This window comes from Seriola aureovittata, chromosome 14, assembly GCF_021018895.1.
Source record: "Seriola aureovittata isolate HTS-2021-v1 ecotype China chromosome 14, ASM2101889v1, whole genome shotgun sequence".
Classification (NCBI taxonomy): Eukaryota; Metazoa; Chordata; class Actinopteri; order Carangiformes; family Carangidae; genus Seriola; species Seriola aureovittata.
In genome coordinates this window covers 149,422-175,361 of record NC_079377.1, presented here as the reverse complement: position 1 = coordinate 175,361, position 25,940 = coordinate 149,422, and the positions used below count along the sequence as shown (strand labels likewise).

Below are 25,940 nucleotides of genomic sequence, written 5' to 3'. Positions count from 1 at the left end.
TCCATGCACTTATCAGGTATGTGGCGCCCCCTAGTCCATCTTTGATGATTTTGTGAAAAAATTTTATTGGCACAAATGGGTGTGGCTTAAATCACGAGATTCAGCTCCTTTTATTGAACATGTCCATATAAGCTTTTTGTATGTGTAATGTACTATGTGGGGGTTATAGGCCAAAATAGCAGCATTTAAAACAAAGCATATAGATATATTGATGTGAATTGATCCGCGTATTTTGATTATTGTTGAGTGACAGACTTAATATTGGCCACAGGTTGCAATTAGGCAAACATTTGTCACAATTCAGTGAATAAGCAGAACAAAACTCTGTAGTACCTAAGGGTGTTTTATTATGAATTTTTGAAGTTTGGAGGGTGAACATGGACAAATTTTGATTTTCCATAATAGGCCACGCAACTTTATTCAATCATTACCGAATTCATGGACTAAGGAAAGAATATTGATCTAGCACACCAAATTTCGTACAAATTCATGCAGCCTATTGCGAGATATAAAACTTTCTTATTGTGGCACCTCCTAGTGGCCGATTAGCACCAAATTTTGTAGCTATCCTCTGCATCAGTAGAAAGTATTTTCCCAAAGATATGCATCCCATTTTGACTGCTAGCTACACAAAGTTGTTCCGATGTAACTTTCGCATTTCTTGGAGAAATGAAAATCCTTTCATAAATTTTTGTCATCATTGTCTATAGATTCTAACTGCAAAGTTTCGTGCCGATTGGGCTGGAGGCCTAGGAGGAGTTCATAAAAGTAGGTTTTGCATATTTTATGATTTTGTGAAAACATTTTAAAACACAAATGGGTGTGGCCTAAACCACAAGATTCAGCTACTTTCACTGAACACACCCATATAAATATTTAAATATTTTTGAATGTGTGATGTACTATGTGGGAGTTAGAAGCCAAAACTTTTTCAACGGAAAAACAAATAAATAAATAAATACAAATCTTTATAAATATTATAGGGTTCACTGGGAACCACGCTACCTTGCGTGCATGGTCGGCAGCCCCATTGAGCTTGGACCCTTCATTAACAACTGCAGAAATCAAAGAACAAAGCATGCACCAGACCAGCTCAGCCAAAACAAAATGGACATGGCGTCTCAGAGTCAGGCTGAACACAACATGAACAACAGGATGGTCATACCTTTTCCTGCCCGGGCATCATTGTCAGCAGTACAGTATAAAGAGACATGGGTCAGCCCCAGTTAAACCACAGTCAAACCCCAAACACATCACAGTCAAAACTTCAGAATCATTTTATATCTGTGGAAATGAGCAGTTCTTTGCATGTTTTCACATTTACCCCTGGAAATTACAGTAATACTATAAAACATGCTATAAACCAGGGATGCCATGGTTATGGCCCGCGGGCTGGACCCGGACCGATTGAACATCACATCCGGCCCGTGGGTTGATATGGGAGAGCTTTTTTTTTTTTTTTATTTAATGTTTTATTTTTATTTTTTTTTATTAAATTTTTTAAATCTAATGTTTTATTTTTATTTAAATCTAATGTTTTATGTTTTATAGAGAGAGAGAGAGAGAGAGAGAGAGCTCTGCGGTCTTGGCCATTAGTTCATGTTATTTTTATGAAGGTAATATGTTGTCAAATATGTTTAAACTTAAATAAACTAGCCTACCTATACAGTAGTTATGTCTCGTTGTATTAGTTTGTCCTGGTATTGATGTGATGCGCGTCATTGAAAAATGCGCAAATAGATATTCAAATAGTTTGAATATGTGTGTTTTTTAGAGGGAATATTCGAACGTCATTTTTGAGCAATTTTGACAGCCCTAGCATGGATAGGACAATGTAACGTTTTGAGAGGGTACTGTAACTTGCTTTAGGCTTCTATGTAATTGTAGGCCTCATTGTGAGGCTATTGTGGTGCCAATGCAATTTCTTTTTGATGTGTAGGCCTTAATGAATAATTTCAAACAGTGATGTTGAGTCAGTGTTTGGTCTTTTCAATCCGAAAGTGTAATTCGGCCCGCTGAGGTCTCACTTGAAAAAAATCTGGCCCCCTGACCAATTTCACCCTGGCATCCCTCCTATAAACACTTTTTGTCTACATTTCTCTGTTGAAATGACTTTCAGCTGCTGGCCTGATGAAAACTCTTACCTAACATATGTTGTTAGCCGTTTAATTATTCTGACTGTATCACAGATTTTACGGTTGTTCACCGAGTCTTGATCCAGGATCAGTACAGGGACCCGTTGAATAACAGCAGAATCATGCATGTCTAGACTGACTGGTACACGCGGTATGAAGTATGTGTCTCTGTTGATCACTCACAAAGCTGCAGTGTGGTTCTCTGATTACAGATCCTGGTCCTCAGGACCTGGTTCACCCCCCTTCTTCACCTCCACTGTATTCATGCTGCTGGTTCACAGCTCTGACACCTTCTCTGTTCCAGTTCAAACAATCAGTGAGACTATTACTGCAGAGACTCCTCACATGACTGTTATGACTGCTGATACACACTCTGTTACACAGACTTATGTTGTTATTGTTAGTACTGCTGCTTACAGCTCATAACATTAACACAAGTAATAAAACTACTGTTGGCACGGCAGTTACTGTCCTTGTTACTGTAACTGGTACTGCTCCTTTTGCCTCTTAAACTGTTTCTACATTAACTGTTATTTTATCATATTACCACTGTGACTGCTGCAAACACCTGCTAAATACAGTTCATCTGTCCGTTATGCAGTGATTAAAACTTAAAATAATTCCTCTTTTAAGAGGTTTGAACTCTTTAGAGGCTCATTTAACACTTTTCTTCCTGTTAAACTAAAACCAGCACACTAACTGAATTCAGTCCACTGGCATATGGCCACAGTCCGAAGGGATCAAATCAACCTTATTATCTGACATACACTAATGTCTGCGCTTGTGCACACAGTAGGTAATGTATTTCTGAACTGTGCTTGTGTAAACACTCATTCACTGTTTGCACGTCTCTGAAATGAGGAACTGTTGAGATTCCTGCTGTTGGTTTGATTGTTAATTTCTAAAAAGTAGCCATTTTACTAAAACCACTGTTCACCAGTCTCATTCATGGTCAGTGTTGATCCTCCTTATCCCCTCTGCTTTGGTGTTACCCTGTGAACATGACACACCAGTGAGTACTTACCCTCCTCATGTCCTGCCCTGTACAAAGAATGGATGCCCATTTTAAAAAGTCCAAACAAAAGCATAGGCTGATGTAATCAGTCTAATCCACTCCTTTCATGGTGATAAGGCAGTGGCCAGGTCCGGTAAGGTGAGTGAGCAACTGATACAGGACAGATAAGGAGGGAGTGAACTGGTGCCTAAAGGTCTTGATTACCTGAGTCAATAAAAACCCACTGTTTCATATGCAGTGTGACTCAGAACCACATCTGAAACCTGGACCAGCAGTCTCAGCTTAAACAGCTTCAGACTTTTTACCTTTGCTGAGCAGAAGAAGGTGAGTTCTCCTATATTCACATGCTTACTGACTGTTCACAGCTTGTCTTTACTAGTGCAAGCTGATGCTGCTGATACTGTTTAAACTGTTTTACATATTTTCTTTCTTTACTCGTCTGCAGATTTTCTACACCACTTCTCATCAGTCAACCTATTAGTCGATCTATTGTAATTGTGTTGGCTAATTTCAGATTTATTTGTAGTAAAATAAAAATAAAAATGAAATAAAAATAACGAAATTGACTAAATGTGATTAAAACTCACACTTGGTCAACTTCAGCATTTTTATTTCAGTCACAGAAAACCATCAAATTTTATTTTGTGTCTCCAGTGTCTCTGTGACTGACAGCTGCACAGTTGTGTTCACTGCAGCGGTTTTACACAGAAACACTGTATGAAAACTAAAATCATACTCTGGTGAATGCACTGTATTAGAAAATATAAAAACTACTGACACCCTGTTCTGCAGTTCTTTAATGATGTTTGATGTGATCTTGGGAGATGACTTTTGTGTGGGAGGTGATACACGTCTGACAGGTTCTGTTTCGTGTGTAATCAAAGGTTATAAATGAGGCCCCTAGTTTCTGAAGTGCCTGTAGAATCTACAGGAGTCATACAGTGTCATATAGTGTCATACAGTGCATCATCTACAGTGTAGATGATGCACTGTATGACACCAGAGGCCACATAAGAAAAATAAAATAAGTCATTTTCCACCCTTTGCACTGTTGGAAATGAGGAGTAGATGTACACTAGTCTCAGTAATAACATTGATCTACATAGGCAAGTTAGTTCTTATCAGTGGTTACATGGGTTAGTAGCAGAGTCACCTTCTACCTAATGAGAATAGTATTTGTGTTAAAGAGTCACTGGGTGGTGCCAGGACTCTGTTGGTGTACTCATGAATTAGTTTAGTGTGAACATACATTTACCATGTGACCTATGACAGTACAGGTAATTCCAACCACCTCTACTGTTTGTCCAATGTTTTTATTAGAGACTGGTGGTTTAGTACTCAGCCTGATGATCAACACAAACTCACTGTGATTTACACCTATGTTTTTTTCTCTACATCCTGAAGTGATGTAGAAAAGCTCAGACTTTAGTCAGATGATCTCACAGTGAGGCCTGGTCTGACACACATCAGTAACTGATGCTGCACTAACTGAACTGATTCTGTCTTGTCTCCAGTTCACAGCTGCCCCCCCTCCCCCACAGCGCTCCACAATGCCTCATCGTAACTGCTCTGTTGAGATTAACAACAGCTCTAGCTGCTACACCCTGGCCAACCCAAGGTTACCTGTTGCTTTTCTACTCATCTTCTTCTACAGCTTTAAACCCAATAGTTATGGTTTAGAAATTTGAATAATCATGTCCAACATGCCCAGTACAACAACAACAACAAAAGACATGAGAGAGAAGTCCATTAAGATGAAAGCATCACCACAAAAAAAAAAAAAAAGCAAACAGCACATTTTGACGAATTTGTCCTGTATTTGCATTTTTACTAAAACCACAACAGTCAGATATTAAAGAGAAGGAGAATGTCAGGAACATGTGTCTGCTCATTGTTCACCGTTTCTTCCAGTACATAGATAAATATAAAGCCAACAACCCACAAACTGTAGTATCCAGCTGTGTAGGCAGGAATCTACAGTCTGGACAGACCAGGTTAACATTAAAGAAGAATATGCCAGTTGAAGAAAAGGAAACTTGAAGAGGGCCCTCAGATTTAAGAAAACCCTGACCTGGAATACTGAGAAGCTTCACAGACCTATTTAGTTTTTATGACAGGGAAGAAGAAGAATTGATATAAAGATCAATGGCCACATGAGAAACATGTACACAGAGGTTAAGTTTGGAAAGATACAAAGTGGACACCCACATGTGTTAGGCTCAGGGTCAGGGCCAGATTCAGGGAACAGTCAGACTAAGTGGTCTTTGAGTTCAGTGGTCTGGAAGACCCCATCCAAGATCTTGGAGTGAACTGGATTGGGACTGGTTGACATCAATGATGCTCTTGTAGGCAAAAAGGGCAGGTTAACACATCACATATGAGGGGGCTGGACTGTTCAGGTGTCCACATACTTTTGGACATGTGGTGTTATAATAGTCATGTGATATTAGTAACTGATGTTCTGACTCCATGTGGTTGGATTCAGGTGACCCCTGGTGAATGTAAACCCTCTGGTTGGATTCTAATATGCTGTCTCTGTCCTTAGGGTTTTCACTGAGAGTGGCTGCTGTGAGGTCCCTCTACCACCCATGGTGGGTCCCTGCTCCTTTGTCAGTGCGATGTTCAACAAGACCACTGGTGCTGCGACTGGAGCTGTCGGCGTCTTCACCTATGACCTCTTTAATGCCGACCTGAACGACTACAGCCACGTCATGGCTGTCATGTTCTCCGTGCCCTATGACCGGAACCTCTACTCCAACTGGTTTGCCGTGGGAATCTTTGACAGAGGGAACAACTGCGACTACAACCTCTATGATATCATGTACAACGGAAATGAAAACAACTTTGTGAGAGCAAAAGCTGACGGCTCCTGCATTTCTTATGAAGGAGACTATGTTATTGTCAGTGGCTCCATGTCAGACTCAGGGGAAGCGGTCCTGAGGGTAAACATCAGTGACACTGGCATGTATTAATGTATTCAGTCCAACTGTTAGTACATGATCACACTAAGCCTTTTAAAAGTATCAATAAGCTCAATCAACTGACAGAGTTGGTAACAGTCTGAATGCTGCTTATTAATCAATGTCCATAGGTACTGGTCATCACAGTGTGAACTGATGTCCTACAAATAAAGACTGATGTGTCCATTAGATCATGTCCTCTTTGTCCAGAGTATTTATTCCAGATAAACATCTGTGACTCCTTCACATCCCTAATGTCCTCACATTTTACCACCCAACATTCATCTTACTTCTAACCACTATTTACAGCACACATATAGTCTGCATTAACATTAGTGCAGCAGTTCAGTTTTATCTCTGCATTAAGAACATAACCTGCTTCTTTACAGGGATGTATCTTATAACATTTGACAGAGGACGTCAGACTGGATCTGCTCTCAACCTCTATCAAAATACAAGTTCATGACTAGACATGATTCATATGTAATGAAGTGAGCGGTTGAACCACACAGTCCCAAAATAAACCCCTCTGTGAAAATCTTGATGTTGAAGGGAGGCCTTTCTCTTGTTATTAATGATACAGTAAACCTGTGTTCAGGTGTATGTGAGAGGGACAAACAGTAGAGGGCAGAAGAGTTAGCATGTCTATGGTCAGTCTGAGTCTGTGGATGAGTGTGTGTGATGATGCAAAATGTATGAACAGGAAACAGTTTCTATCTGTAACTAGTTAAACCAGCAGTCTATAACAACTTATTTTAATTCAAAGTAACTGGTAATATAACATAGTATAATTACACTTCAAGTTCAGTTCAAGCTGCTCTGTTTATGATTCATCTATACCTTTAAAAGTTTTAAATATCTTTTCCATCACTTTACATGTAAAGATGGTTATCAGGTTCAGACTCACCAAAGACCAGAGCCAGACCATGAGACGTCCCCACAGCAATCACACCAGACACTGTCTGAACACAAAGATATACAACTTAAGTTTGATTAGAGGAAGTCAGGAGAGGACAGAAACAAACACCTGAAAACCACATCACACTTCCTGTCTCCACCACACAGGTGTCCACAGACACACCTGTGTGTCAACATCATACAACAGATACTAAATAATACCAGCAGCTGTTGGTAGTTTATAAACTGCGATGACCTCTCACACAGGTGTGCACCCTCACCTTCTCTCTCCTCTATATTTCCTGTTTTAACAGCCAAGAATAAAGCTGGGTGTGAACACTGTTGCAGCTATGTATGATGTCTTAAATTTTCTGTTGTATAAAACAGCTCTGCAGTTTTGTTTGTAGTTGATAGAAGTTATCATAGAGATAAAATTAAAACCCATTAGTTTAGAATACACAGGTGAACTAATGGTTATGGCCTGTATCTGTTGCCATGGCGCCGCATGAGTGGCAGCCTGCCACAGCAGCTCTGTACTCTTTTACTCTTTTTTACTCTTTAGTGTGATTTTTTTTCTTTTACTACTTATTGTGATTTCTTCTCGTACTACACCGCCACTTTAAGCAAGTGTAACTATGGGTGTTTATACTTTTACAGTCGTGTTTTTGCCTCTTGCTATTTTTTGAACTTTTTGATGCAACGTCGAGAGACTCACTCTACCACGGACCCATTGTTTACACTCGGGACCAGCTGTTAGCTATATCCCACACACCCCTTCACTATGCTGGGCGGCCAGAGATCCCTGTGGAGATCCGGAGAAGGAGGAGAGGCTGTAGAGCTGGAGTGAAGCGCAGACAGCGGAAAAAACGGTATAAACCATGTTTACCGTCTGTCGTCATGGGGAACGTGAGATTACACCCAAACAAGATGGAAGAGCTTACTGCGCTAACCCGGCTTCAGAGAGAGTTTCGCGAGTGTAGCATCATGTGCTTCACGGAGACGTGGCTGAGTGAACTTTCTCCCGACTCACAAGTCACACTGGACGGATTTCAACTGGTACGGGCGGACAGGAATAAAACTTTGGACTTGTTGTATGCTAATATCAGAAATGCATACACCTCATCCCCCTCCCCCGCTGGGACACTCAGATCACAACGTCCTTCATTCCAGCAGCTGTCAGACTCCACAACTCCTGCTCTTCCTGACCATGTGCAAACTTGCACTTTTTCATGTACATATCGTGTGTATTGTGTATATTGTATTTATTAGTGTATATTTGGTATATTTTTGTTGTATATTTCCATAGATGTTTATTCTATAGATGTTTACTTTTCTGCTGTGGTAAATGAATTTCCCAGTTGTGGGATTAATAAAGTTAATCTAATCTAATCTAATATCTGCAACATCCTCCTGTTCCTGTCTGCATGTCAACTATCATCTGCTGATAACAGCAACATTACAACAGCAGCTTCAGTGTTTATAGACACTTTTATGAACTGCAAAGAAATTGAACTGCATGCATCATGAGGTCACACAGGGTCAGCCATTATATCACATACAGAGTAATGTCACCTCTCTGTGCTTAGTTTATTCACAGCTGATTCACAGCTAAATAAATAAATACTCTAGCTAAATAAATTATACTCACTATAGCAGTCGGCAGTCCTGCGTCCACTTTGTCCTGAGAGGGAGACACAGATTTTCATTATGATGGAACACAAACTGTGTGTGTGTGTGTGTGTGTGTGTGTGTGTGTGTGTGTGTGTGTGTGTGTGTGTGTGTGTGTGTGTGTGTGTGAGTGAGTGAGTGAGCGAGAGAGACTTACAGCAGCAGAGACGATCTGAGCAGAGATTCCTTTCAAAAGACTGTGTCGAAGAACAGACCCATGAACTGTGGTGTTCAGATCCACTGTCCTCCGTTTTCTTTACACGTCACACACACAGACACACATGAACACACACACAAAACACACACACAGAAGAGATTTTCCATTTTACTACCTTGTACATACAAAGACAATGAGGTCTGCACAGTTACTGTGCGTGCGTGCGTGCGTGCGTGCGTGCGTGCGTGCGTGTGTGTGTGTGCATGCCGTTTAAGGTGTGTTGGGTCTCCACTGTCAGAGCTGGCCAGAGAGGACGTGTCACAGGAGTGAGCATCCATGTTGTCCGTGCTGAGCACACAGGTGTCCTCCAACACGAATGGCTCCTCCTCATCCTCCAGCTGCAGACACACAGGATTATAAACACACCTCAGCTGTAAGGTTCATGTCAGATCATTGAATTTGTCAGTTTCGGCTGTTTTCAAACTGACATTGAAGTGATGTGAGGATGATGAGGGTAGTATCACGGTGATACTGTGTGACTGTATGACAATAACCACATCAATAACATGACCAAGAAAATAAATCAATGTCTTACAGGATCATCAAAGTTAAAGGCATCATCTGTAGTTTTTAAACACAGTAATAATCAGGGATCACCAACCCGTCTGTTATATTCTACCTGTTGATCTTTTCATCTCAAAGTATTTCAAACCACAAGTTAAATCCAATAAACACAGCACAGCACCATCACTTCCTGCTGCTCCTACCACTGATTCTGCTACAGTCCCATTCAAGGGTCTACATCTGCCCCCACATACAGGACTATGCTTCAAAAAGACAAAGAGTAAACACGTGGAGTGAGCGTAGTGTTTGTTATGCACTGGTGCTATAACTGCATAGACTGGTCCATCTTTCAGGGCTCATTTAGTACTTCTGACTGAAGTGGTGTGTCGTTACAGCACGTATGGTTTTGTGTGGACAGTGCGATTCTTTTAAAGGTTTTCAATTTTTAAAGACCCCTCTGATGAAAATAGAGTGTTTAACCTTGTCAACATCCATATGGTGTTTTTATGCCGGAGGCATATTGTTTTCGGGTTGTCCGTCCCTCCCATTCTCATGGACACAATATCAAATTTGGCACCAACATTCACTAGGGCTCGAGGATGAACCGATTAGGGGGTCATAGGTCAAAGGTCATGGTCGTGGGCAGCATTTTATTTTCAAATACGGGACAATCCCGTACTATATGTGACGGGTGGCAACCCTAGCCACTTCAGTTGTTGTAGTCCTTTATTTTTTTTGAAGTCCTGTTTCAGTTTTTTTTTTTAACCTTCTCCCAGACCTGTTATACGGTGTGGAAAATGTGTTTGCTCACTCGCTCACTGCGGACTTTTAAACATCGCAGGTGAAATAAAATGCAGCAAGTACTCCACTAGTCAGAAATGTTCAGCACTGCAGACCACACCCCCCAAAGTTCCTGAACCTTTGGAAAGTACTACCTCCCAACCAGGGACTTTTTTGAGGGTCGATCAATTACCCCGGAACCAAATTTAGACCCTGGGGGAGAAATGTTATTTCTGGGTATTAGGTTTAGTTACTGCTTGTGTTGTTTTCCCCCTTTTTGTTTCTAATGGGCTGATCCGCCAGTATACAATATATGTTTCCCTTCTGTCTCATTTTGTTAGGTCCGTTGGTTGAGTTAAGGTTGTGTTTTGTTTGCAGTATTTTTTGAGTATATTTCTGTTTGGTTGACCTCTTTTAAGGGCCCAGTTATTTACTAAAGTTGCGTATTTTCATTCATTTGTATTTTTGGACGTGTTGTTGGTGAAATAAAACTCTTCTTTTGAAAAGTGAACCTGTGCTCGCTTGTCTTTTGACTGCTTGGTCCCCGACACTCAGTTGCAGTGAAGGAAACTTCAAATTTGGCACAAATATTCACTTGGACTCAAGGATGAACTGATTAGATTTTGTTGATCAAAGGTCAAAGGTCAAAGTTGAAGGCTACGGTGACCTCACAAAACACTCAATATCTCTATAACGCTCTGAAGGAACTTTTCAAATTTGGCACAAACATTCACAAGACTCAAGGATGAACTGATTAGATTTTGGTGGCTAAAAGTCAAAGGTCAAGGTGATAGTGTCCTCACAAAACATGATCTTGATCTTGTGAATGCAACATCTCCTTAACTCTTCAAGGGAATCCCTTCAAATTTTGCAAAAATGTCTACTTGGACTAAAGAACGAACTGATTAGACTTTGGTGTTCAAGGGTCAAAGGTTAAGGTCATGGTGACCTCAGAAAACACTTTTTAGCCATTATTCAAGATGTCACACAGAAATTATGAAACTGAAACTAAAACTGACTGAAAGTAGTCTCAGTGGTAGAGGCATACAATCACAAGGTGGTTATTCTAGTTATATAATACAAGACATATGATGGGTGAAATAATCAGTCAACACCATGACTGAGTATTTAAGGAACCAATCCTGTCAACTTGTGGGGATGAGGGGCAGGGCTAAATAAACATGAAACCTTGTCAGTACAGAGAGCCAGAGTTAGCATTAGCATAACCACTAACACTGTGTCAGCCACTGCCAGTTACAAGCTAACAAACAACATAAACAAGTAAGAGATGCTAAATACGACAATCGTGCTGATGGATGGATGGGTGGATGGATGGGTGGATGGATGGATGGATGGATGGATGGATGGATGGATGGATGGATAGATGGATAGATACTTTATTTATCCACTATGGGAAGTTCATGTGTCCAGTAGCTCATTGGTAATAACAGTTACTAACAGATACATCTGCTAGTCTCAACAGACTCCTCATCTGAGTCTAGATCTGACTAAGGCTCAAACATGTAGTCTCTCTGATGTTTTCTCCTCTAACCATCTTGATACTTTCTGCTCTTTCACCTGTCAACCTGGAGCAAACAGGTGGTGGGCAAGGCCTGATCCAGATTTCTCAATCAGGAAGTAAGAGTGGATGAGCTTCAGACCAGTTTTTGAATTTTTCTTTCACTTTTTATGTGTGAAAACCATGTTAAATGTGGCATACAGAGCCATCAGTGGGTTAATATACTTACATTATTATTGTTATTGTTTGCATCTTTGACATGGTTTCCGTTTGGTACAGCTCAGGTTCAGAGTGTGGTTAAAATTGTCTGTGTTTTATGGTAAGAAAAGGTTTGTTTATTGTTTGAAAAATGTATATGAATGTAGCAGTATGTGTCTAACTCCGACCAGCAGGATGAGCGCGTTCGCTACACTGTGTGTGTTCAGGGACAAGGGAAGTCTCGCGTGAACACGTTCCGAGAACGAGAGCACACACTTGAGTCCGAAATCACTGTGCGTGTGTGTGGCGAATGGTGATAATAAAGTATATGTTTGCTCTTTACAGGTAAGAAGGGAGAGTTAGAATTGTATAAGTGAGGGGTGAATATGTTGTGTCGTAGTTTATGGTCCCGGTTCCGTTATATGTGGTATTGTTTATAAACGTTAATTGGTCAGCGAAAGTAACGTACCGAAAACGGCTGTTGGGACTGGTTGCTTAGTTACCGCAAGCGAGTGGGAGGATGGAGAGTACATAAATAACTTAAAATAGATACATGGTTGATTTGATTAATTTGACAATGTTTGGTATACATGATTAGCTGACTGTGTATTCGAAAAACAAGTTGATATTGAATGTACATGATGAAAATGGTCCGGATTAGCCATACAACGGACGTGATTTACCGTTTGGATGTTAGTGTAAATGTTCATCATTTTTCTGTGTTCAAATCGAACACGTTCCGAGAACGAGAGCACACACTTGAGTCCGAAATCACTGTGCGTGTGTGTGGCGAACGGTGATAATAAAGTATATGTTTGCTCTTTACAGGAGTAAATAAAAGACTTCAAATTAAATGTGTAGTGGAGGGCAGCTTCATTCTGCACCACGCTACATTAAACACAACATAAATCATATCTGAGGATTCTTTACAGAGTTTAAAACATGACTGGAGGAACTCAAAAATAAATAAAATAACAAGTCACAGGCCTGGTGTTGTTTTATCTGAAACTTCTCTTGGTTTTCTGGATCTTGTGTTGACTCCACAGTTCCTCTTAACTGCCATTTCTGCATGTCAGACAATGGAAATTGTGAGCTTTCTTTTTAACCCCACCCCCTAACGTAAATGTCCAGCCACCGGGGCAAAAAACTTCTCTGGCAGATACCCTGTAGCTTCATTTTCAGATCATCAGTCGGTTGCTGAGAGGAGCTCATAGTTGTTGAGTGTCAGCTGATAATTCATAAGGAAAATTCATGTCACCTCAAAAATCAACTAAACATAGCATTAGTCCAGAGGTAACTTCAGTACACCACTGTACAGTTTAGACCGTGGAGAAGTGAAGCAATTTCTCAAAGATGAAATCAGATTCAAAGCCAAAGAGTAACATGTACTTGACCTCATTGAGGATGCTCTCCAGTGTGGGGGGTGTGTCCACTTGGGGAATATCAAACTCCTTATCATCGATCTGAGAAGTAAAATGAAAACAGAAAGTTAGAAATCAGAATTTATTCTCATTGTCATATCCGACACTCCTCCCTGCCTCCTGCAGACAGCAGGTCTTTTAACATTAACAAAGAAACCTTCAGGTTTGGGCAGATGTAAAAATAGTTTCATATTAAACCAAACACTGGACCAGAAAGGTGTACAGAATTACACCACTAAGCGTCGCACTTGGCTCAGCAGACCCTCCTGAGTGGAACATAATGAGACCTAATGAGACTGAGAGTCCATTGTTGAGAGTAGGAACTAGAGCTTCCACAGTTAACTGAAAAATTATCAAACCAACATTTAAAACGTCTCATGACTTTATCCTTCTCATGTCGGTTCATTCAGTTCATAATGTACTCAATGCTGCGTTCATGATCTGTCCCCTTAATAAAATACTAGTTGGTGTTCGCCCATGTGTCTCTGCCCTGTCCAACTAATGTTAGTCTGTGTTGACACAAAGTGAAGCTGGTGATGTGGATGAGACGAGCACACTGAGCCTGAACCTGAGCACCTTAAACCTAAAAGAGGACATGTCTGTTGTTTGGACAGTTTGTCAAAAAGCAGAAAAACTGTTTCAAAGACCAAAGGCAACACCACCAATAACATCACACAATCGCGATCACACTTTTTTTCGTTTGTAGGAGAAGCAAGATATTATTTTCAATGTTTTAGGGAAACAGCTTTTTATTTTGAAACTTTACACACTTTTTAACCTTTTCTCAAGATGATTTCATGTCAAGTAATGTGTGGTTTGATTTCAACAGTTCCAAATGTAAAAAGTAAGAAGCCAGAAATAGTTCATCCGTGTTCCCTTCAATTATTTACAGGTAACACCTTCATTAGAAAATATCTAAACTTTAATAGTTCTGCTGTGTCTCTGCTGTGTCTCAGTCTTGTCTCTGCTGTTTCAGCTTTGTCTCTATTGTGTCTAAGCTTTGATTCAGTTGTGTACCAGCTGTGCCTCAGCTTTCTCTGCTGTGTCTCAGCTTTGTCTTAGCTGTGTCTCTGTTTTGTCTCAGTCATGTCTCAAAACGTGTCTCAGCTTTGTCTTAGCTGTGTCGCAGTCATGTCTCATCATGTCTCAATTGTGTCTCTGCTGTGTATCAGTACTGACTACAGTCCACAGTAGGTAACATTCATATACAGTATTTGGACTAAATTACCCACAAAGCATAACTAATCTTCCTTGCGAACTCTGACATCCAGGTCAACAAGAATGGAAGAGACCTCCTGCAGCTGTCAAAGCCTGGGTCTGTACATTGTAAACTGTAGGTTGCAAGGGGATTCTTCAGGAAGACATACTTTTTTCTCATCTCTTGGCAACAGCACAGTTGATTACATAGATCTAAAGCCTTTCTCTCTCAGTGCATTCATAGTTAAACAATTGACCCCTCTATCTGACCACAGCCAGATTGCCGTGTTTATGAACAGGACAGAAACTAACAACACCACACCTCTACAGCCCAATAAGCTGTATCACATTAGGAAATTATACAGATGGGCCGAAAACAGCACAGAAGAGGTCCAGAAGGCAATAAGCACCCCCAAAATCCAAACACTATTAGACCCCTTTCTGGACATCACATACACTCAGAGCAAAGAAGCCATTAATGATGCAGATAGACACGTCAAGCACATTATCATGCAGACTACAAAAAAAATCCAATAGAAACAATCAAAAAATAAATTTAGAAAGCCCAAATATGATAATTGGTTATATATATGGTTAATATAAAGAAATTAGGAAGAAAAGTTTAGTAGATTATCCAATCAAAAACAGAGATCCCGGAAGCGTCTTCTTTACTGTGACACACTTGAAAAATACAAACATACACACAATCAAAAAAGCACAGTACACACACACAAACAACTTACATTAATTGAGGAATCCATAAATACCACTGTTTTGGGGAAAATATGAATAATATTAAGAAATCCAAATTTGAAAATAGATTTGAGACATATGGGTTGATCATTTCGAAACACTGTATGAAAAATTACCAAACAACTCAGAATCAAATCCAAATCCAAATAATAGAAAAATTAAATGAACTCAAACTGGCAATAAAAGAAAATCATAATCCCCTAGACCCCCCAGTACTGAGCAGGAACTGAGAGAAAAATTCTCAGCCCTAAAACCCAAAAAAGCCAGCAGGCTTCTTGATTGCATCATGGATGAGTTGCTGAAATATTGGCCATCCTGAAACTATTCAATTTGATTCTGGGAGTAGGTTACTTCCCCGACATCTGAAATCACGGTCTCATCACACCAATTTTCAAAAGATAAATTTGACCCAAATAATTAGAGGTATCTGTGTAAACAGTAATCTGGGGAAGGTTCTTTGTAGCATTATAAATTCAAGACTCATAAACTTCCTTACTAAACACAATGTCTTGGATTGGATTCATACCAAAACGCCACACTTCAGATCATATCTACACCCTACACGCTTAATCAACAAACACATCCACCAAGACAATAATAAAATATTTGCTTGTTTCATAGATTTCTTTTGATTCTATTTGGTACAATGGTCTCTTTATAAAGGGGTAAAACATATGATGTTATTAAATCAATGTACACAAACAACAAGTGTGTGATAAAAATTTGCAACTGAAGGACAAAATTCTTCATTCAGAGACATGGAGTGAGAGAAGGCCGCTGTTTGAGTCCAACTCTATCCAACATCTATATCAATGAACTGGCCACTGTCCTAGAGATCAATAGTACCCAGTCTTACTCTACATGACACTGACATCAAACTCCTGTTCTATGTAGATGATCTGGTTCTGCTGTCTCTCACTGAACAGGGGCTACAGCAGAACCTGGACCTGCTGGAACAGGACCGCCGTATCTGGGCCCTGGCAGTAAACATAAAAAATACTAAAACTTTGATATTTCAAATAAAATCCAGATCTCAGGGGAAATACATGTCATTGAATCTGGCTCAAATTATTTTAATCATCATACTCCCTACACTCACTCCTCTTTTTTTCGTTTGTAGGAGAAGCAAGATATTATTTTCAATGTTTTAGGGAAACAGCTTTCAAGATCTGCAGGGGATACAAGAGTCAAGGGAGGTTTTTAGTAACTAATAAATTTCTTGAGAAATTGTGTACTTCACTCCTCACGTTTCAATCTGTAAGAAGGGCGTTACTTTCAGTTTCATTCATGTCGTAGAGACTTATCCTGACACTAACCTCAGTCACTGCAGGTGTCTTTTAAAGCTTTTTAAAGCTGTCATGACTGGCCAAAATAACCTCACACTGATGGTTTCAAACCCAAATTTGTCCCCACAACCATAGCAAGACATGTATACACACATGTACATGCCCTAACAGAAGTTGCTCTGCAATAAAGCTTTACCGCTATATCCCCATATAGACAATAGCTTCTAATATTTAACTTTTATGACCTACCTTGCCTCTTACCTTTTTGAGATTCTTATTTTAAAGTGTCTGTGCTTCTGTGTTTGGCAGTATAAATTGCATAAGGTTTTGTACAACAGAGCCAATAATTCCCTTTTACCATGTTGAGACTTTTATTTTGAAGGTTAATCCAATGGGTGGAGATGGTATTTGTGCGTTTCTGTCAATATATGTGTGTGTGTGTGTGTGTGTGTGTGTGTGTGTGTGTGTGTGTGTGTTTGTTTTTATGTAGTGGTAGAGCTGTCCAACAGAAACTCCAGTAAGTTCTTTTTATCTGGTTGAGATTCTTATTTTGAAGGCAAATATCAAAAAAGTAAGATAGTATTATGTGTGTGTCTGTCAAAATGCTTGTGTATATTGTTGTTTGTGGCAGTAAAGCTGTCTACCATAGAGCCTCCAAAAAGCTTGTGCTAGTTACCAGGTTGAGTCGTGGTGATAGAGTTTATGTGTCTTCTAACCTTCAAACAGCCCTTTCAAGTTGTCACGACTGGCCAAAATTGTCTCACAGTAATGGTTTTTAACCAAATTTGTCCTCAAAATTATAGAAAGACATGCACACACATGCAAAGAACCACACATCAACACGCACACACACAAGTACATGCAAATACACCATGTTGATTTATCTTAGAGTTGCTCTCATACCCAATGTAAAAGTCTAAGAATCAATAAGTTTAATTAGCCAGTCAGAATCAGCTTTGCCCATTTCTGCCCAGTAACACCTGCTCCTGAATTTGTATTGCACTCGATGGAAGAGGTGGAGGGTACCATCACCTCCTCAAAAACAGTAGAAGATATCAGAATGAGAGCAAAACTGGGTGACACAGGACAAAAAATCTCTACATTTTTCATATAAAAATTGTTAATGAAGGTTGAAAATTGCGGGATTTAGAATTGTCTGACTTTTTTGAGGAAAATGTTCAGGGATGGCAGTTAGACTGCACAGTTAGCTCCAGTTAGCGAGTGGAGCTGTGCCTAAAGACAGCAGACATCGTTGAATATGTTATAAATATCACAATCATCTACACTGAAGTTACAACAACATCAAACCAAGCAAGGGAGAAAGAGGGAGAGAATGAGAAGCTAGTGCTAACTGCTAAGCTAGGGTAACTAGCAGATCTGAACAGCATGTAAACAACTGCTGAATAAGTGAAAGTCACTAAAAGAAGCAGACAGCTCTGGGTGCTGGAGCAGAACAGCAGGTAGTTAGACACTGTGATGAAGAAAACAGCAACATTAACTGTGTTCAGATAGAGCAGCAATAAACTCTACCAGTAACAGAAAGTGACTTTAGATAGGACACCAAACTGACATCAGCACGTCACCATGTAACCACGTGAACGTCCTCACTACTATAAGTGAAAAGACAAAAGTAAAAGTAAATCACTGTGTAAAAATGTTCTCAGATAAAACAAGAAAGTAAGTCAGTTAAAATGTTTCTGAGTAAAGGTGTTAATGCGTAACGCATTATGGTGGTGTTACTGCTTATGGGGATGGAGGGGTCAAACATGTTATAGGGTGATAATAATAATATATGATAAAAATATAAAATTAAAGGACATCTTTAGGCTACCAGATATATCAGTTCCTAGGTGAGAACAGCAACGAAATCAACAAGTTAATTGTAGTTAAGATTGCTGTCTTAATCTATTTATAATTTTTTACAGTTTAATCTTCAAATATCAAGTCAAATAAAAAAATGTTTGATTGGGCACACAGCACCATGTCCATTCCAAAATACAATGTAACCTCTTATTGCGTCATGTGTGCGTGAAATAGTCCGTCAAATGTTTGTTTGAGGCGAGGTAATTTATGACCTGTCCTTTGGAAATAAATACACGGAACTCACATTTGTGGGTATATGGCATTTCATCCATCCCGGACTCAAAGCGATGCTGCACTCGTCTGGGAGTGTGGCTTGTAAATCTGCATCGATGCAGACTAGGTGTTGGAGGGCTTTATAACCCACTCCCACTTAAGGGTCATTAGCTGGAACGACACTCAATGTGGCAGACCCTTCACACGCACGCGCAAACTGAGTGAGAGTGGGTAGGGGGAGTGTTTAGGGGCCGGGTTGGAATTAGGTCACTGTCTGAGGCACAGAGCCAACACTTCCTGTTCACCGAGCTGCATGATGAATACTGGATCACGTGACAGAGTCCAGACTCTGAAGTGGTGTGATGTAAAACATAAGGCTCAACCTCAAACAGGAAGCTCTAGTGGGTCCAGCTGAAGCCAGAATCCATCAGGCTGTTTTACACTTTAATAACATGTTGTTTTCCTTACAACGACCAGCTTCGATGATCACGCATTAACGTTATTACGTGTTTCCTTTGGTAGCTGAGGAAAGTTTCAGTAAGATCAGGCTCTGGAGCAGTGCGTCTGTGTGCTTAGCCACATCTCACGGTGTATCAACGGTGGGAAAACAATAGTCAAATCTCCACATTAGAACACATTTGAAAAAGTAGATTCTCTCACCACGTCTACCTCCATCAGGTTGAGTTGGGAGGAGGCAGAGAGCAGGCTGCGGGCGTCCGGAGACTCCGACATGACTGGGTCTGCCCGGACTGAGAAGATCGTCTGTGTCCGTTTGTGGCAGGAACCAGTTAATCACAGCTTCCGTTTGAATTTCAGAGTAAAGTTTCTAAATATACTTAAGCGGGCTGAGAACCGACATTAAGTTAATGTATTATGTTGATGACGGCACGATGATCATAATAGTAAAGAAAAAAAACTCGTGACAGTCCCTGAAACATGACAAAATGTACCGTTTCACGCTACATTCAGTGATATTATAATCTGTTCATTTCAAACACTGTTGTTTGTCATCACTAAAACTAATGTACAACCATACATCTCTCTGCACTCTGGGTTTACTACTGGGTTGAGCACATGCTTTAATAAAACTGTGTCAAAACCATCTCAGGAACTGGATGATTAAAGTTCACATCCCAGCAGACCACAGGAAAACATGTGAGGAAGAGAGTTGGGTTCAGACATACATTCTGCGGCAGCTGGGGAGAGTCAGTTCCATCTGAAGCATCACTTCGGGTAAATGAGGTGAATAATATTGGTCTGGTGCCTAACCCCAACCCAAGTTAGATGGATTGTGATCTCAAAGCACTTAACAACATAAAATATGACAAAGACAAAAGTTGTTCCTCCACTGATTTTTCCTAATTATTAATTCACACACCTCTACATCATCCCCATGTTTCTCTTTTTGGTTCCACTTTTGGCAAATACCAACAAACTAACCTGATGTGCCCCTTGAGTGATATTGAAAATATGTCAACACAAAAGAAACAACGTTCCTTTTCATCAGAACAGTGCAAACCACACTTTCTGTGACAGTAACACAAACTGCGTTTAAACACCCTAAGATCTTAAGTTAAGTGAATGTGGATGACAATAAGCGAAGTTGTGATTACATCAGTACTGAATTTACTGTCTTGGGGTTATCTCTCCCCCAAGTTTTAAATGGGAACGGCTGACAGACACACCCTGCACTGGTGAGGTACTGGCTCAGAGACAGACATCACAGAAAGGAGTAGAAAATTATTTATATAAATATTTATATTTATATTTTTAGTTCTACAAGTCGATGTTTCATTACATTGTCTTCTTCAGGATAAAGTCAGCAGACCCCAACTCAGGTACAGGTGGGACAGGTATTACACAGTTCAGTACAGTGTAATTAATTAATGAGGGACAGTATTTCATGGCAGCCATTACAATCCAGTTCTTCCCCTGCTTCGATTTGAGATCAGTCTTGATGTGTTGTACTGTTCTGTCTTTGGTCTTCAGTCTGGTCCCAGACTTTTTATACTGTGACTCTAAGCTGTGGTTTTAACAGCTGAAACAATTACTACATTAATAGTCAACTGATAGTAAAGGAATCATCAACTGTTTTGATAGCTGATTAATTATTTTTAGTAATTTTCTCTATCTGTATAACCAAACACTCATTGGCATCTCTTCAGGAGAACTATCATTATTATTATTAACATTGCTGTCATTATTATTATTATTATAGTAATAATTACAATGACAGCAAGGTAAGTTGTTTTCCTAATTGATGAGAATATTTTAGACCTCTTTGGTAAAAATCTGTTATTTTCTAAGTGACACTAAAAACGTGGGAGCCAGTTTAATTCATGTTAGACAGAATCTTTCCTGTAAATATGACATTTATTTTAAAATGTGTCATTTCAACACAGATGTCCATGAAGTCGGTTTGTAGAAGAGCATGAGTCTGTCATGTTTATGTGTGTTTGACCAAAGACGTATGTGTGAGTCTGTTGGAAAAACAAGGGGTGAAGATAGGAGTTAAAGAGGAAAGGAGACAAGGACACCAACGCACAGTGTTGGGTCGCGGCAGGCTGTATTCCTTCGACTCCGTTCACCTCCATTCACACAGTAAATAAAAGCATGGAGGCTCCGACTCTCGGGATCTAACACCGAGCAGCGGGGGGTAAAGACACTGCCGCATGCGCTCTTCCTTCCACCAAAAACACGCAGAAAGGAAGTGGGGACGCTCTGCCTCTTTGATTTAACTGATTTTGGGGAGGAAGGAAGACTGTGGTTCGCGTCGGGAGCGGGGCAGCCCGCCGTGCCGAGCATGAAGCGGACGGCTGTAGTGGCCAGGCACAATGGCCTCGTCTCTCCGCTGGGGAACAACAACTCTGGAGCTTCGAGCATCGTCTCGCCGCCCCAGCCGAGAGCCACTAGCATCTCCGCTTCTGCCGACGGTGGTGCCGGCGGCGGGGTGGACGGCCTGCTGGATTTCTCCAAAGGCCCCGTCGTCAAAACCGAACTGGTCTGCAAATGGATTGACCGAATTTCACCGAGACATAGGCTGGGGCGGACGGCGACATCCGTCTGCGACCAAACTTTCAGCTCCATGCACGAGCTGGTGGACCACGTCACCACCGAGCATGTAGCAGCGGGGCTCGAGACCCTCAGTCATGTCTGCATGTGGGACGAGTGCATGCGCGGCGGGAAGGCGTTCAAAGCCAAATACAAACTCATCAACCACATTCGCGTGCACACCGGGGAAAAGCCTTTTTCATGCGCATTTCCCAACTGCGGCAAGATGTTCGCACGCTCCGAGAACCTCAAGATTCACACACGCACGCACACTGGTATGGTTTCATGATTGTCTGAACACATACACACACACACACACACACACACACACACACACACACACACACACACAGCTTAACACGGTCACTGTAGTCTTTAACTCATGTCAGCCACCAAGACAGCATTTCCTGACACTGAAAATAAAGAGGTTCACACAGACTGTCCCCAGTCTGCAAGGAATCCCCTCCATGTTTACGTCGGCCTGGTTCAGCTCCAGTTCACTCCGTCCTTCACTGCTCCCTTGTTTCCTAGAAAGATCGCGGCTGTGAGCTGCAGGAGTCATGTAAGGTGACAGGAAGCAGCAGATAGCAGCTGGAGAGTCAGAATGAACGTGTTGAACACAGCAGACACACGTGGTTATTGATTATTTTATAAATATAGAGTTTACAGAAATTAAATTGTTTTAACCCATAATCAGATAATGAGCAGTTTAAACTAACCGTTTTATCAGTGAGACCCAGTATTCAGACAGTCTTTACGAAGGGTAAATAATAATAAATCATAACTAATGACTTTATTAATGGTTAATAAACATTTTTCTAATTGTTTATAAATCAGTTATAGGATATTTATAAGAACATCTCTTGTGTTGCCAGGTTGGTTAACAATTATTGCTTTACATTATCTATTATTTAGTGTGAGAACCGAGATGATACTCAGAATGGTCTCTGATCAGGCTCAGTGTTAACCTCTCACTGAAATCCATTCATTAACAACTGAAGACTTCATTATCTTAAGACCCAACCAATCTAATGTCAGTTGACATACTCACACCTGGACAGGTGGTTTATCACAAAGTGAGAAATCAGTTGAACTAGAAATCCAACTGAAAAGATAAAGCATATGTAATCATGGAGGAGGATGAGTATCAGATGAGTCAGGGGCAGAACTACCTGGTTGATCTCACAAGGTCACAAGGACCACAAATAAACCATAAAGGGACAGTGCTTAAATATAGTCAGTAATTGCACAATAATGACACACATACATATATACACATATGTGACAAATAGAAAGGCAAACTTTGAACAATGAGTTTAGGAATGTGACAACTGTTTCCATCCTCAGGTCACAGGGGTCACTGATGGTTTGATCAGGATGAAGATGATGTGATATGAATCATGTTCACAATCACATGATCTCAGTCCAGTTGAACTATGGTAGATTTGAAAGTTACATGTTTGACAGAACTCTCCTCCACCACCATCATCAAAACACTAATGAGGGTATATGTTTATGAAGAATGGTGTTCATCCTCCAGTAGAGTTCAGAGACTTGGAGCAGTGAAGCTGCTCTGGAGGAAGAACACCTGACTGAGACTCTTTATGATGGTTTGTCCTTTAATCAGTCACCAAATCCCCCTTAGGGTCCCACGACTTTTAACTTACTCTGTCTGAGAGTGAGTTCTTTTTGATAATATTTCTATTATGTATTTAAACACAAAAGACATAAAACAACTTCCAATATACAAACAAAGCAGAGTGACCACAAAAAACTAATCCACTTTAGATCCAAGGTACAACACTCATATTGCGTATACACACAGACATATATGTGGGAAATAAAAATTTTCTTATGGTTTATAATAATAATATAATATCTAATAATATAAAAAATATACATTATACACATGTAATCCTCCATCGTCCACTTTCAGACATCAGAGAAACATTTCATATCACCTGTTACAGTGACATTATAGAAATTACATTTAAAATAACATTTTATGTTCAGAAATAAAACAGAAACAGATATGGACCAGTTTTAACCTAAATAAAAAAATAATACTTCTACTTCCTACAAGGTAAATCATTGTATTTATGTTTAAACATCCCCCAGTGATTCAACAGGAGAAGGTTCCCAGTATAATTTCTTCATAAACACTCAGTGTTGTTTTTTGAGATGTCTGTTATCAGGGAATAAATAACTGTTATTCACAAATTAAACTCTTCTTAGATTAAGATCTGACTGGTCTGAAGAAAAAACTATGCCACAGGAACATTTACCTGAACACAGCCCCTCATACAGTAAACCTTCTGACAGTTTAGGTCAGATTACAGATGTGTACATATATTGGTTGTGGAGAAGAAAGTAAATCATAGAGCACATTTACAGAATGTGCCCTATAATTTAAAACAACAAGTCCTTCACAGTGAGATTAAATTATGGGATTATCACTAACAAGCAGCAGTTAGGGCCCATTCATGACTTTTATTATAGTGAGTGCTGTGTGTGTGTTGCAGGTGAGAAGCCGTTCCAGTGTGAGTTCTGCGAGCGACGCTTTGCCAACAGCAGTGACCGGAAGAAGCACTCACAGGTCCACACGGCCTCAAAGCCCTATGACTGCAAGGCCCTGGGCTGCACCAAGTCCTACACCCACCCCAGCTCCCTGCGCAAACATATGAAGGTTCACATCAAGTCGTCACCTACCTCTGAACCCCAGGACTCATACGACTCCATCCCTCATCAACTCCAACAACCTCACCTGGCACTCCTTGAGCCCCTTGACCTGAAAATGAACCGCCTCTCTCCTTCACTTGCCGACAAAAACACTAATTTTCCACTTCTGTCTAACCATGAGTTGGACATCAGCTCTGCGAGCGATGTAGACCACAAGCTGCTGCTGCGGAGCTCATCTCCGATGGCGATGCCTCTAGATCTGTCTCTGTCAGGCCTGAAGAGTCAGCTGGCCCAGAAGCAGCAGAGCAGCAGGACCCCTCGGAGGAGTCAGCGTTCAGTCAACCCAGCCTTACCTCAGTTGTCTAACATTAAAGAGTGGTATGTCTGTACCAGGACTACAGCACCACACTTCCCTCTACTTCACCCAGACCACATTAAATCAGAACCTAGTGATGATGAGGAGTACGTCACGTAGGATGGAGGGCTTGGTGAAACTGGAGGTGAACAACAGACCTCATACATTATCAGACCAGGTCAGGTCAGACAATGCTCTGTGGAATCATAGTTCGAGCAGTTGTATGATTCAACATCAGTGGTCCCTCTGAGATGGGGCTCAGACGGAGGGCTACTTCACTTGTCACCATCTGTGGACCAAAAACAACAGCTCACATGATGCATCAGAGGAATTTCATTTCTGTTGAACTAAACAAAAAACTGCCAGTTATCTGATCAGTGTTAGCGCACTAACCTGAGCTAACAGAAGGGATAACTTTGTACAGATGGACCAGTGAATGTTGGTGACTGCTCTCCTGTAAAGATGAAGAGGTGTGCATATGATTACAGTTTATATGAGAGCTCCTCCTAAATGAAGCAATTTCAAGGGCTAAACTGACACTGAAGGAAGGTGGTTGCTGAGCTCACAGTAATATTGTACACATGGTAACAGAGCAGTGAGTGTGTGCCTGTTAAGGCCTCAGTATCATGACTGGAATCAGCTGATTGTGCTGTCGGAGGGTTTCAGGTGTTTGGTGCAGACTGAGGCCTTCACTAATGAACCCTGGTAGGGACTTGTTGATGTGACCACAGTCTAATCCAACAGAGCAGTCAGCTATGGGACTGATCATCAAGTGTCTCCTTAACCTCTTCAACTCTATGGACCTGTCAGTAAGTTAACCGTGAATGTTTACACTCCATTTAACCTTTAGTTCAGACCCCAGGTTTCCACAATGACCTCTGTCATACACAGATTCATTTAACATCGAATGTGTATTAAATGATCCACAAACCAATCAATGAATCAATGAATCAGTCCAATGTGTCGTGTGAGAAGTTTGTGTGTGTCTGTGCTAAAATGGTTAACTAGTGACTCGTACAATATCCAGCCACTAGTAGTTCATTTCAACCTAGACGTGAACCTGGGACACGATGAACCCAACCTGAAAAAGATTAACGTACAGAGATACCTGATTTAAATTACTGTGTTATCACCTTGGTCTTAATAGACCAGGTAAAACTGAAGGTGAGCACCTGAAATGTCTCAATGATCCCTCATTACAATGGCACATATCTACAGAAAGTGAAGTA

The 25,940-nt window shown here is 40.6% G+C and overlaps 3 protein-coding genes across 5 annotated transcripts in view; 2 read left to right on the top strand and 1 right to left on the bottom strand.

Moving 5' to 3' along the window:
• The window catches only part of vps8 (VPS8 subunit of CORVET complex), an 82,462-nt gene extending 63,054 nt beyond the window's left edge, over positions 1–19,408 (bottom strand). For 2 of the 3 annotated variants that reach the window (XM_056394569.1, XM_056394570.1), the window contains exons 1-6: positions 19,287–19,408; positions 13,288–13,356; positions 9,100–9,230; positions 8,833–8,929; positions 8,656–8,688; positions 7,018–7,072 (exon numbers count right to left, since the gene is read on the bottom strand). In XM_056394569.1, the coding sequence (XP_056250544.1) occupies positions 7,018–7,072; positions 8,656–8,688; positions 8,833–8,929; positions 9,100–9,230; positions 13,288–13,356; positions 19,287–19,358 (457 nt within the window). In that variant the 5' untranslated portion in view covers positions 19,359–19,408. Of the gene's footprint in view, positions 1–1,165; positions 3,189–7,017; positions 7,073–8,655; positions 8,689–8,832; positions 8,930–9,099; positions 9,231–13,287; positions 13,357–19,286 lie in introns of those variants that run through there. The other variant, XM_056394571.1, reaches the window with a different exon arrangement.
• Positions 3,344–6,306, top strand: LOC130180917 (DELTA-stichotoxin-Hmg2b-like). The gene is made up of 3 exons (XM_056394572.1): positions 3,344–3,474; positions 4,665–4,768; positions 5,696–6,306. Exons 2-3 carry the CDS (start codon positions 4,701–4,703, stop codon positions 6,120–6,122), a joined length of 495 nt encoding a protein of 164 aa, XP_056250547.1. The 5' UTR covers positions 3,344–3,474; positions 4,665–4,700; the 3' UTR covers positions 6,123–6,306.
• Positions 19,409–21,176: 1,768 nt separating the features above from the next.
• Positions 21,177–25,666, top strand: zic2b (zic family member 2 (odd-paired homolog, Drosophila) b). Its single transcript, XM_056394573.1, has 2 exons — positions 21,177–21,952; positions 24,200–25,666. Exons 1-2 carry the CDS (start codon positions 21,430–21,432, stop codon positions 24,829–24,831), a joined length of 1,155 nt encoding a protein of 384 aa, XP_056250548.1. The 5' UTR covers positions 21,177–21,429; the 3' UTR covers positions 24,832–25,666.
• Positions 25,667–25,940: the final 274 nt, after the last annotated feature.